Raw genomic sequence first — 12,956 nt, 5'->3', positions numbered from 1 at the left:
CAGCTTGCAGGCTGGTCCAAAACACAAGCCCTTAGCATATCCTCTAAGGTATGAATAGTTCTCTCTAATTGACCATCTGTTTGAGGGTGATACGCAGTACTCAAGCTTAGCTGAGTCCCAAATGAATGCTGAAAAGCTCTCCAGAACCTTGATGTAAAACGATGATCCCTGTCTGATATAATGGTAGAAGGCACGCCATGCAACCTAACAATCTCTTTAATATACATTCGAGTTAATTCTTCCATCGTGAAACTTATTTGGATAGGAAGAAAGTGAGCTGATTTTGTCAGTCGATCCACAACCACCCGAATAGTGTCACAACCAAACTGGGTTCTAGGCAAACCTATCACAAAATTCATTGCGATACTCTCCCATTTCCATTGTGGAATCTCCAAAGGCTGAAGGGTCCCTAATGGTCTCTGATGCTCAATCTTAACCTTCTGACACGTTAAACATTTAGATACATGCAATGCCACATCATTCTTCATACCTGGCCACCAGAACATCGCTTTCAGATCCTGATACATTTTAGTACTCCTTGGATGAATTGAAAACCCGCTCTTATGAGCTTCCTTTAAGATACTCTGTCGCAGGTCTCCAATATCTAACATAATAATCCGGTTCTTGAACCTCCACAAACCATCATGTCCTTCTAACACTCTCCACTGTTTTTCTTGTTCAACTGCTGGTAATACCTTACGTAACGCTTCACTGTCTTGATGAGCCTTCAAAAGTTCTGATTTAAAATCACTTGAGATCTGTAATTGACTCAAACATAGAATTCCAGATTCTTCTCTAACTCCCAAGTTCAAACCTTGAAATGTCTTTAGTAACTCTTCTTCTCGTAGCATCATCCAAGCTGCATATAAAGATTTCCGACTTAAGGTGTCCGCCACAACGTTCGCTTTTCCTGGATGATAATTCAATTCAAAATCATAATCTTTCAGATGCTCCATTTATCTCCTTTGACGCATATGCAACTCTTTCTGCTTAAAGAGATATTTCGAACTCTTATGGTCTAAGAAAACATGAAACTTAACGCTATAAAGATAGTACCTCCAGATCTTTAAAGCAAACACAATAGCAGCAAGTTCCAAATCATGAGTCGGGTAGTTCATCTCATACGGCCTTAACTGCCGTGAGGCGTATGCTACAACATTCTGGTGCTGCATTAGAACGCACCCCAAACCTTTCAGAGATGCATCACAGTACACTTCAAACGGTTCACTTGGTTCAGGTAATACCAATGCAGGTGTAGGTGCAGTAGTCAACCTGTGCTTCAATGCTTGGAAGCTCTCTTCACATTCCGGAGACCAAACAAAAGGCGTATCCTTCCTAGTCAACTTAGTTAAAGGTAAGGCGAGCTGTGAAAATCCCTTAATGAATCTCTGATAATACCCTGTCAAACCTACGAAACTCCTGATCTCTGTCACAGAAGTTGGGTGCTCCCAATTCATCACTGCTTCCACCTTAGCAGGATCCACAGTTATCCCTTGCTTACTCACCACGTGGCCGAGAAACTTTACTTCACTCTTCCAAAACTCATATTCAGATAACTTAGCATATAACTTCCTGTCTCTTAGAATTTGCAGCACAGTTCGCAAGTGATCAGCATGCTCCTCTTCAGTCTTAGAATAAACAAGAATGTCAGCAATGAAGATAATAACAAACTTGTCCAGATACGGTTGGAAAATCCTGTTCATAGAATCCATAAATACTGCCGGGGCATTAGTTAACCCGAAAAATATCACTGTATACTCATGATGACTATAACGCATTCTGAAAGCAATTTTTGGAATATCCTCGTCGCCAACCCTTATCTGATGATAACCGGATCGCAGATCAATCTTAGAGAACACACCGGCACCCTGTAATTGATCCATTAGATCGTCGATTCTAGGCAATGGATATTAGTTCTTCACAGTAATCTTATTCAACTGCCGATAGTCGACACACAACTGCATACTCCCATCCTTCTTCTTTACCAGTAACACTGGCGCTCCCCACGGAGAAACACTTAGTCGAATAAAATGCTTACCCAATAGATCTTCCAGCTGAGCTTTCAGTTCAGCAATTTCTAAAGGTGACATCCTGCAAGGAGTAATTGAAATCGGACCGGCTCCAGGCACCAACTCAATTGCGAATCCAACTTCCTGGTTAGGTGAAAATTCATTATTATCATCCAAAAATACATCTGGAAATTCACATACAATCGGAATCTACTCTAAACTCTGATCATCACCTGATACTCCCGCAGTTAATAACATAATACCCTGACATTCAGTTCCAGAACAGTTTACTATCATAGAATTCAAATAGTAATGGTTCACTACAGCCGGTGCTTCTAACCCTTTTGGCATAAACTGTACTGGCTTCATAGAGCAATCAGGCAAAACATGATTCTTATATAACCAACCTCCCGGTTATCCCAGCATCATCTGCCTGCAGGATACCTCGTATTCCCTAACACCAATGCTGAGCCTCGCCTTACAGCTGATAAGTTCCAAACTCATTCCATTGCTCCTCAGGAACCTGCTGAGCCTGCAACGCCCTTTCCATAGCCTGAACTCAATTATCTGCATCAGTGGGATTTGAGGTTCCCCTAAAAGTCAGAGGGTGAACTTTCAAAAATGTAGCAAGTGTCATAGGGCCGTCTTCCTCGTTATTGTTCCCGTCATTACCCTAGTTTATTTGATTACTCAGTGCTTTGGCTGTTGCCTGTATAGTTGCAGCCATAAAGTCTACTGGATCAGTCCCTGCCAGGCCAGTAGTAACGATGCCTATCCTATCTCTACCTCGCCCGCAACCGTGTCCGCAAGTCGACATATGGTCCTTATACACACCAAACAAGTTATATTAAGTTGATCAGTCTTAATATCACAGGTCTAATGCTTTAAGTTCCAAATGCATGCTCACAAATGTTTATGCTATATATATCAGTCAGATATCCTAATAGCACATAAACACATATACAGAGAATGCACAGAAGCACAATCAATCCGTCTTTCAGGCTCTATAGGAATGAACTGCTCTGATACCATAATGTAACACCCTACCACACAGAGCTTTACACTTTAGTCATAAAACAGAGGTGGTGTGATATTACGACCACTAAAATAAAATGTATATTTATAATAGCAGAAGAATTATTATAATATGCTAGGAGCCTTGAAGAATAGAGGAAATAAAAATTGCGAAATAAAAGCGCAACGCTCGAGAAATAAGTTAACTTGCATGCTAAGAAAGCTATAGCTGTCAAGTGTAAAGTAACCCAAAACAGGAACAGAGAGTCAAAGATACAAAATAACGAGCTCCTGACTCAGCCTGCAAAGTCAAGACTGGCCAGGGAATATACACACATATATACATATATATACATATCCAAAACCCAAATGTACATAAACAAAATCCTGCCTCCCCATACACCTCTAGGCGGATCAAAAAGAATAAGTTATGTGGAGAGAAAGCTATAACAAAATAACCCATAACAAAATAACCAGTAACCACTCCGCTTCAAGAGTCCAGACACCTAACGAGATGTCTCTCGACCTGCATCTAAAAAAAATAACAACATAGTATGGAATGAGAACCGGAGGTTTTCAATATGGTAAAGGTGCCACACACATAAGATATAAGGTCTTGGGAATGCTAGAGGCAATCCTAGAACGGCGACACTCAGATTATAGAGCTTAGAGTATTAAACAGAAGCCATAAAAGGTGATTTTCTATGAGTACCCAAACTTGACTTAACTTAACCTTAAATCTAAACCTCATATTGCCATTCCCCCATACCTCCATTTTCATCAGTATTTCACAGACAGTTAAACAGATATAAGCAAGCACAAGAAGGTTACAAGTACAGCAGGTAACAATTACACATTTAACATGGCAAATACAGTTAGGCACACCCAATTAATGCATAAGCAAGTAATTCAAGTAATATGCAGATGATGCATGCCTGTCCTATGGCCGATGAGGCTCATCTGTCGGTTATCCAGCCAACCCGACAAGTCTGAATTGTACTTAGACTGTCTCCCGACGTGCATCTCCAAGAGTCTATGCATAACTTTATCTCAAATAATCAATATTGCTCAATGGAGGTAACATTCCCGGGAATTTATATAGTGCCCGGTCACACTTACGTCGTAGGGTCAACAGAGTATTGAGTTTTATACCTGGTTCACGTGGTGGCAAGCCACGTCACTTTATCCAGGGAATCTCGTATCTCAGATTATTCAAATTCATAAGCCATATAAATAATTCAATTATAATTCATCAACATCCACATCATTCTCAATTGCATCTCATTCATCATCATACATCAAACATATTCAATCCTTATCCTTCATTATCACACCTCTCATTCCGTCCATCAATAGTTCCAATTCAAAACATAATTTATTCTTTTCTAAATGAATCAAACTTAAAATATGCTCATTTTCTTAATAACTCAAAATCAGACCATATAACCTTTGAATCTAAACCTTTTTAAATAATTATATAAACAAAATCTCTAATTTTTATAAAATTTTGGCAGCATCTCCTCTAAAACTCGGACTTTGTCACTCTTTTCGGGTCCAAATCTGCATTCTTCTCAATTCAACATACCATTCCTCATCATCATAACAATCACCACAATAAATCTACCTCAGATCAATAATTATACTCATACAATATTCAAATCCAACGACTAAAATTCAACTAAGAATCATAGTTCACAAATCCTAGGCTTTTAACAAAAAATACCTCATTTTTCATTCAAAATTTTCATTCCAATTATTTTTCAAACCTATTACCACCAATCCAAATTGCCAACAATAATCCTCAACACGCTCCATATCTTTTCATCAATCATCATTCAATCAAACCAAATATAGCCATATAATCAATAATTCAATCACATATCCTTTCAAAGATCCAACTAGCAACCAATATCATCTTACAAACAAATCACCAAACCAAACCAAGCATATTCATCAACCTATTACTAAACATTAAATATACACCTGTATTCCAACTTATCCTATGGTCATCTAGCCTAAGTTTTCATAGCACATTATATATTAAATGCAAGAAACCTAAACCATACCTTGGCCGATTTTCACGTAACGACCAAAGCAAATTATTTAAAACCAAGGCAACCCCTTCAAAATTCAACTAATCAGCTTCCTCCAAGTTCTAATATTCACAATTTCAAGCTCCAATTATTTATTCACAACCTAATACATATTTATAACACATATATATCAAATTTAATACTCAAAGCTCAAATTTAATGAAACTAAAATAGAATTATCGTATCCTCACCTTACCCAAGTTTCACATAAGCAAGAGCAGGGGTGGGCAAAAAAATCCAAAATTTGGATTTTAAACCAAATCCAAACCAAACCATTAAAAAAAACCAGTTTTAAACAAAAAAATCCAAACCAAACCAAATTTATTTTATAATTTGGTTTTAAGTCCAATCCATTTAAACGGTTTTAATCCGGATCCATATCCAGATCCAGATTAAAATCCAAATCTCACAAAACCCTAACTCTTAACTTTTGATTCTCAAAAAATCCATATTCAGAGCATCGTCACGAATCCTTTTCTCCTTCGCCCGCAGCTGGCACCGCTGCACCGGAGCAGGCAACTGGCACTGCAGTTCCGTAGCTGCCACCACCACCACAAGCGCGTCGCGCCACTGCTCTGTTCCGCCATCCGCGGTTCCACCGTCCGCCTTTTCTCGCCGTGACCCAGCTCTGTTCTTCTCCGTTCTCTGGGTACCCTCAAGGCGCCGTCCTCCTTTTCTCGCCGTGACCCAGCTCTGTTCTTCTCTGTTCTCTGGGTACCCTCAAGGTTAGATAGGTTTACCATTAAGTAATTAATTTGGTAGATTGAAATGTTGTGAAGCAACAGAGAAGAACCACAGAGTGAATCTATCATCTGAGAAAAGGAATTGAGTGGTAGATAGGGATTTACTACATTTGTGATTATATAGTTGAAATTGCCAAAGGTGCTTCCATGTTCTTTTCTGTTCTGTTCCATTCCATCAATTTGAAAAACTGAACAAGGTTTGATTGCTTATGCTGTTATGTATATCAAGTGTTTATGTTAATGCCATTTTTATTTTGGGTTTTTGTTTTTTGCAGCAAGGTTGTGTGGTTGTCCTTTGGTCAAGTGTTGACAGTGATTTCTCAGAAGTAGAAGGCTATCTTGAGGGAAGTTTATAAGAAGAAGAAGTACACGTCAAGCTCTTGATCTCCACCCTAAGAAGTAAGAAGACCAGAGCCATTCGCAGAGGCTCACCAAGCACCAGGTATTTGCCTTGCCTTGTGTTTAATTTTTTTAATTAGCTTTGAATTTTGTTCCTGTTCATTCATCATGCTACTCTATTGTTGAGACATTGCACCAGGTTTCTAGTTCTAGCATATTGTTAAAGCATAGGATATTTCACTTTGCTAATGGTTTATTGCTGAGGATACAACACATCAAAGTTCATTGTTTATTTACTGGGGAAGGGATGCAAGTATGATTTTATGAAGCTGTATTGGTTGAGTTTGTGTTGCTGGATTTGTCCTTGATTATGTTATGGCGAATGTTTAATTGATCTTCTGAATATGTGATTTTATATTGTGATGATTGAATGCTAATCAAACACTTGGGGCTGAGATTAAGCTTAAGGATAGTTGAGAATCAATAAAATACACCAAAGCTTTTTCTGCAGAATTAGGCAGTAAAAACCGAAAATTGTTAGATTTACTACTGCCAATTTGGGCCTCTGAATGAATCTTAGTTTTATTTCATGTTATTGTTGTTTAGGGAAGTTCTGAACCTATGTTTAATTGCATGATTAGATTAGATATACTAGGCTGCATATCCCTAAAGAAATTTATGAGTTATAAAAACGCTTCCCCTTTTGAAAAATGGTGCCTTGTGCAGAAAGAAACTGAATTCTGATTCTGCAGCAGTAGATTCTTGAGTACATAACTCTCAATTTATATTAATTTTTTATTTAAACACTGCTGCTGTCTTGCGAGATATATGAACATGCATTAGTTTATGAATCATGCTGAAGTTTTATTGGCTGCTGTTTCTTTGGATTAAATGTCGGTACTTATATCAGGGAAGGAAGATCCAGAGACAGCATTCTCTCCTGTAATTTTACATAATGAACCTATGATTTTCCCTGTATTTTAACAGCAACTAGTGATTTTGGATTATTAAGGTGTGCTGAATTCTATGTTCAATCAGATTTGTGTTGGTCGATGCTCTTTTCTTGAGCCTAATTTTTGTGCAGAGTCCAATTTGACTTAAGTTTAGATTCCTGTTCTCATTTTTATGTACCTAACGAAATGAGCATTCTTTTTTAAATACATTTTTGGTTAAAATATTGGAATGTTTCTGATGCCAAATCATTTTCATGATAGATGAGGTGCCATTTTATGCTGCGGCCGATGAAAGGATTGTAGAGCTGCAGGGAGAAGTCTTGAAGGTGCTTAAGGCACTGGAAGCAGTAGTTGGGCACTTGAGGATGATTTAGAGAGATTTTAGAGAGATTTTTTAGTGGTATTCTTTTGATGTTTTGAGAATGATTAAATGTTATATAGATTAGCTATTGTCATTAGATTTATAAAGAAGCAAATTCTAGTTGTAATGAACCTATACACTTTAAAATGACTTTAGTATTAATTTTACTTTTAAAAAAATTATGGTTTCAAAATTGAATTTCTAAAAACGGGTTTTAAAAGTGGATTTTTTGTTAAAATATCTGGTTTAAAAATTGAATTTTTAAAAACTAGTTTTAAAATTGGATTTTTGTTTAAAGAAACTGATTTTAAAACTGGATTTTCAAAAATTGGTTTTAAAACTGAATTTTTGGTTAAAAAATCTGGTTTTAAAACTGGATTTTATAAAAAAAAACGAATTTTAGATTTGGATTTTTTTAAAAAATTGGATTTTAGATTTGGATTTTAAAAAAATGGATTTAAAACTGGTTTTATATGTAAAACTGGATTAAAAACCAGTTTTATATGTAAAATTGGATTTAAAACCGGTTTTATATGTAAAACCGAATTTAAATTCTAAAACCGGTTTAAAATCGGTTTTTGTTTTTCCAAACCGATTTAGAACCGGTTTCTCTCTTCAATCCAGTTCTGGTTTGGTTTCATGAACCAAAAAATTGGTTCTGAAATGGATCCAGTTTGGATTTATAAAAATCCAAACCATGCCCAGCCCTAAGCAAGAGTGAACGTTTTCCTCAAGCTAATTGGATCCTAAAACATGAGAAATCAAAGAAATTCAATCTCCCACTCAAAATTTGAAAATTGGGGAAAAGAGGAGACTGAGGTGAAATAACAAGTTATCTATAAAATTGTTCCGATATAAATATAGAGCTCGACGCAGTGAACGCGTGGCCGCAAACGATGCGGCGATCGGAGCTCAGACGGAGAAGTTATGGGAGTTGGAAATTAACGTAAAGGTTACGGGATATTTCTCGTTTCTCTTCTCCCTGGAAGCTGAAGGCTTCGTTGCTGTTGTAATGAGGGAGAAGACAAAGCTGGGTTCATTTAATAGGTTGGTCCGGTTGGACTAACAATCCGGTTTGAGTCTGGTTCAACCGGTTCAGTCCGTTCGGTTCAATCTTAAACCGATTTCTTCGAAATTTGTGTTAAAATTCCCGTTTCAATGAGCTCTATCCTAATTTGATATAATATTCACATTTCTAATCTTTTTTATTAAAAACTAATTTATTGACTAATTATCTACTAATTTAACTGGGGTTTACATCATACATATAGCTTTCATAATTATATATTTATTACATCTAAAAGTACATAATTATTCTGACAATAATTAATAAATATTAAATAAAAAATTACATTTTTAAATTCTATATTCAAAGTAGACATTTTCTTTCTTAGTTGTTTGCATAATATTTATTTTATGGATCCTGCTAGGGAGACAATGGACTATTTGTATAATGTGTACAATGGGCTATTGAGTTACAAAATGAACATCCTCTATATTATCTAGAATAACCATCCGAGTACTAGGATAATAAACATCTTCCAAAAAATTTAAACTGATTTTGGGTTCACCAAAAATCGAACTCTTGACCTTTCGGATCTAACGCTCTAATACCATGGTATGATACCACTCATCCCAAAAGCTTCGGCTGATGGAAAAAGGTAACACTAATGATTATATCTCTAATATTCCATAAACCTCCATTGTACATATTGTACAAATATTCCATTGGCTCCTCATACTTTCTCTTATTTTATTCATAGAGTTGTAAAAACTATTATGAGATCATCTTTAAGGACAGATCTCTATAAGTGATAAATGTCCTGTAAATGGAGATATTTTGTAATTATAGAGGCCAGCTTCATGAAGGATACTTTCCCATTCTTTTTTGGTTCTCTCTTTTTCATGATGGTGAATAATATGCATGCTTATATTCATGAGAAATTTGAGTCGAGTAATTTCAGGCTCATCTTGTTCTTCATTTATCACGGCCTCTAAAATAATTATTTTACCTTTATTTTTATTCTTACTTAAAGCATTAACAGCATCTTTGCAGTTTTTCAATATTTTTACGCAATTGTCGTCACTACAACAATGTAAGACTAGCTGCAAAAGAAGAAAAGAAATGTAATATTATATATACTAATATTATTTCATTCTTTATTTATTAAATGTATACAAAAATAATAAAATTAAAATTAGTTAATATGATAAGTGGCTTATAATCAAAGTTGTAAAAATCAAATCTGTCATAAACTAATAAAATTAAAAATTTAAAGATTTAAAGGTTAATCGAGATTGAACTAGAATTGAGTCAAATATAATAGTAATTTATTTATGTATAAAATATATTATTTAAAAAAATTATATTTTATTATTTAAATCGATTAATCATTAAAAAATTATAATGGTTAGATCAATTAACCAAAATTTTTTATTCTTTAACCAATTTATTGACAACCGATTTTTTATCATTCTCAATAAATTTAATTAAACCGACTAATTCAATCTAATTCTCAAATGCATGCTTATAACTTAACTAGAGATCTTAATTTTTAAGACTTAAAAATAGTTAAAAAAAATATTTAAATTAATTAGGACAAACACGTTACTAATCCACTACTAATTAAATGGTTACCTTAAGTAGAATTGCATCAGCCTTAGGAATGGATTCAAACATGTCTCCAGCAACAAAACTCAAATTGTTGCATCCCTTCAAACTTTCCACAACCATTGGAAGATCAAATACTATACATTTGAGTGCTGGAAATTTCTCACTGATAATTTGAGCTGTGGTTCCATTTCCACCACCAACATCTACAATTGTTTCCAATCCCTCAAAGATCATGTTGTGATCCTTTAGTGCCAACTTTATCATCTGAGAATCACTGGCCATAGCATCATTGAACAAGCTCAAGTTTGCAGGGTTCTTATCAAGAAACTCCCACAAAGGTTTTCCCAATGTGATTTCATATAGAGGGCGATTTTCGTCATAAAACCACTTGTTTAAATGATGCATGGAACTTGAAAGAGTTGGATCGTCGAGAAACATCTCTACCACCGGAGATATAGAAGGGTTTTCAGTGCCTTTGATCAACAGCTCTGATGCTGCTGTGAGAGCAAATGCTTCCTTTTCTTCTTCTTGGTTGCTATCATCGTCACCATGAATTGTCACCTCCGTTATACATATGTAAATACAATATTAATTCCATATGCATGGTATATGATATAGTTTCAATTATAACATTTTGTTAAGAAAGCTAACATAGATAGTGCCTTATATATTAAAGAGAAAATCAACAAAAATATTCTCAAATGATCAAATTGCTGATAGAAGTGCCTTTCGAATTTTCTAACCATGAAAATATCTTTGAAATATTGTAAAATACAATAAAAATAATTAAAGTACAATTTTTTGATAAACAGAAAATGACTTTTATATTTGGTAAATTGTCTGTGTATTTAATATGAAATTTTGTAAAAAAAATTTGAATAACTATTTAAAAAGGTATAAAAATTTGAAACTAAAATTCGATTTATAGATTTTCTTTTTATTTTTTAAAAATATGTTTTTTTTAATTAAAAAAATTTACTTAATGTAAAAATAATGAAAAGTTTAAAATAAAATTTTTTATCTTTCTGTTAATACTTACAAAAAATTACTACAAAACTTATTGTTATCAAATTTGAAGAATACTTTTTTTTATCAACAAAATAGCTTAGCTTTGAGAGCATATTTGGTGGTTTATTCTGTATTAAACAAAAAAATGACTTAATTAAGACAATAGGATTTTTTTCCAAAGAAATTATATAGTGAAATATAAATATTTATAAAAGGACAAATTTGGCAAAGAATATGTGAGAATTATATGTGAAGTATATGTGAGAATTGTATATTCTTACTATATCAAAGAATCCATTACGTGCCATGTAGTGCATGAAAAGATCCGTGCTATCAACTTTAGCCGATGGAATTTTCAGAACTGAAACCAATTCTAAAAGAGTAATGGGTTTGCCATGGTTGTGGATTATGTTTGGTATGCGAAATTCAACGATCCACTTGAGACACATGGAGTCTAGGATGCCATACATGTGCCTGTAAACAAGAGCTTGAGCTTTGAAGCTCTCACTTGCCGTGCGGCCATTGTTGTTTGAAGCCATACCTCTTGTTATGAACAGTTTTTGTATGTTAAAAGCTCAAAATTTAATAAACAACTCACCAAAAACAGAGAAAGCTAAGATAGCTAGCTTTTCCTTTCTATCGCTTTTCACAATACTACTAAAACAACACACCTAGCACTCTTTATATAGGCATGGATTGCTAATATAAAAAGAGGAAGTATAGGACTCCGTGATCAATTCAGTCACGTTTTTATGTTCTAATTGTTTCTTTTTTTTTATTATTCTCAAAGAAAATGATTTTTTTTTACCAAACATATATGAATCTAATCACAATCTTTTACTTTTACTGGTTGTATTTGTTTCTCCTGATAGTTAGTCAAATAACAAAAATGTTGTATTTTTTGGTACCACATTATAGATTGTATTATTTTTTTAGTGGGTATTCTTAATTCTATCATCTCTTAAAACTATTTGTTATAGATCGAAAAATGAACTGAAATAATCCCTCCCCATAAATTCTTTTAAATTGTGAGGCACATTAAAAAAATGGAATATATAAACTCCAAATAAAAATAAAGAAAATTAAGCCATTATAAAGAGAAATTAATAAAATATTTGTATAATGTATAATAATTTTTTTAAAAATATATCTAAATATATTTAAAATTTAATAAATATATTTTTATTTAAATAAGTTAATCCAACCCACGCTTAGTTTGGTTTGTTTTTTTTTCTTATAGCTTATGCTGATCTTTACTGCAAACGTAAAGGCATACGTTTTTCACAGAACATAAGATGATTAATATTAGGGATATTTTATTATACAAATTAAAATTATATAAAAAAATAAATATTTTTATAGTTATTTTTAATTATTTTATTATTGTTTAAAATGTAAATCTTAATTTTTTAATTTTTTTATTCTATATAAAAAAATTTGTTACATCTTTAACATATAATTCATTTTAATATTATAATACAGTCTCCTACGACTAGTTCTCTTGACTTATGATCTATGTGAGGTGTAATATGTCACCATCATATCAATAAACAGTTACATCCATCTAGTATTCAACGGAATTATTGAAGCTTCGTGTTTGGACTTTGGACTACTATTCTTGTGTTTCAAGTTCAAACAATGACATATACACAAGACCCACAAGACCCGTGCAACGCACGGATCAAAAATTTCTATTCACGACATAAAACTATAATAGTGAAACTGCCATTTAAATTAACAATGCAAAAAAGTTAATTTCTCAAAATAACATTATTTAAATACTTATCTCTATAATTAATTTTTTATTGTAATAAAATATTCA

General features: G+C 33.7%; 1 protein-coding gene across 1 annotated transcript; it reads right to left on the bottom strand.

The window, feature by feature from the left end:
- Positions 1 to 8,953: 8,953 nt before the first annotated feature.
- LOC107486645 (isoflavone 7-O-methyltransferase) lies at positions 8,954 to 11,781 on the bottom strand. Its single transcript, XM_016107202.3, has 3 exons — positions 11,416 to 11,781; positions 10,151 to 10,687; positions 8,954 to 9,618 (listed from the first exon to the last, which is right to left on the bottom strand). The coding sequence occupies exons 1-3, from the start codon at positions 11,671 to 11,673 to the stop codon at positions 9,304 to 9,306; spliced, it is 1,110 nt and encodes a 369-aa protein (XP_015962688.1). The 5' UTR covers positions 11,674 to 11,781; the 3' UTR covers positions 8,954 to 9,303.
- Positions 11,782 to 12,956: the final 1,175 nt, after the last annotated feature.

Source organism: Arachis duranensis, chromosome 4, assembly GCF_000817695.3.
Source record: "Arachis duranensis cultivar V14167 chromosome 4, aradu.V14167.gnm2.J7QH, whole genome shotgun sequence".
Taxonomy (NCBI): domain Eukaryota; kingdom Viridiplantae; phylum Streptophyta; class Magnoliopsida; order Fabales; family Fabaceae; genus Arachis; species Arachis duranensis.
The sequence above is the reverse complement of the archived record's forward strand: the minus strand, read 5'-3'. Positions and strand labels throughout refer to the sequence as shown.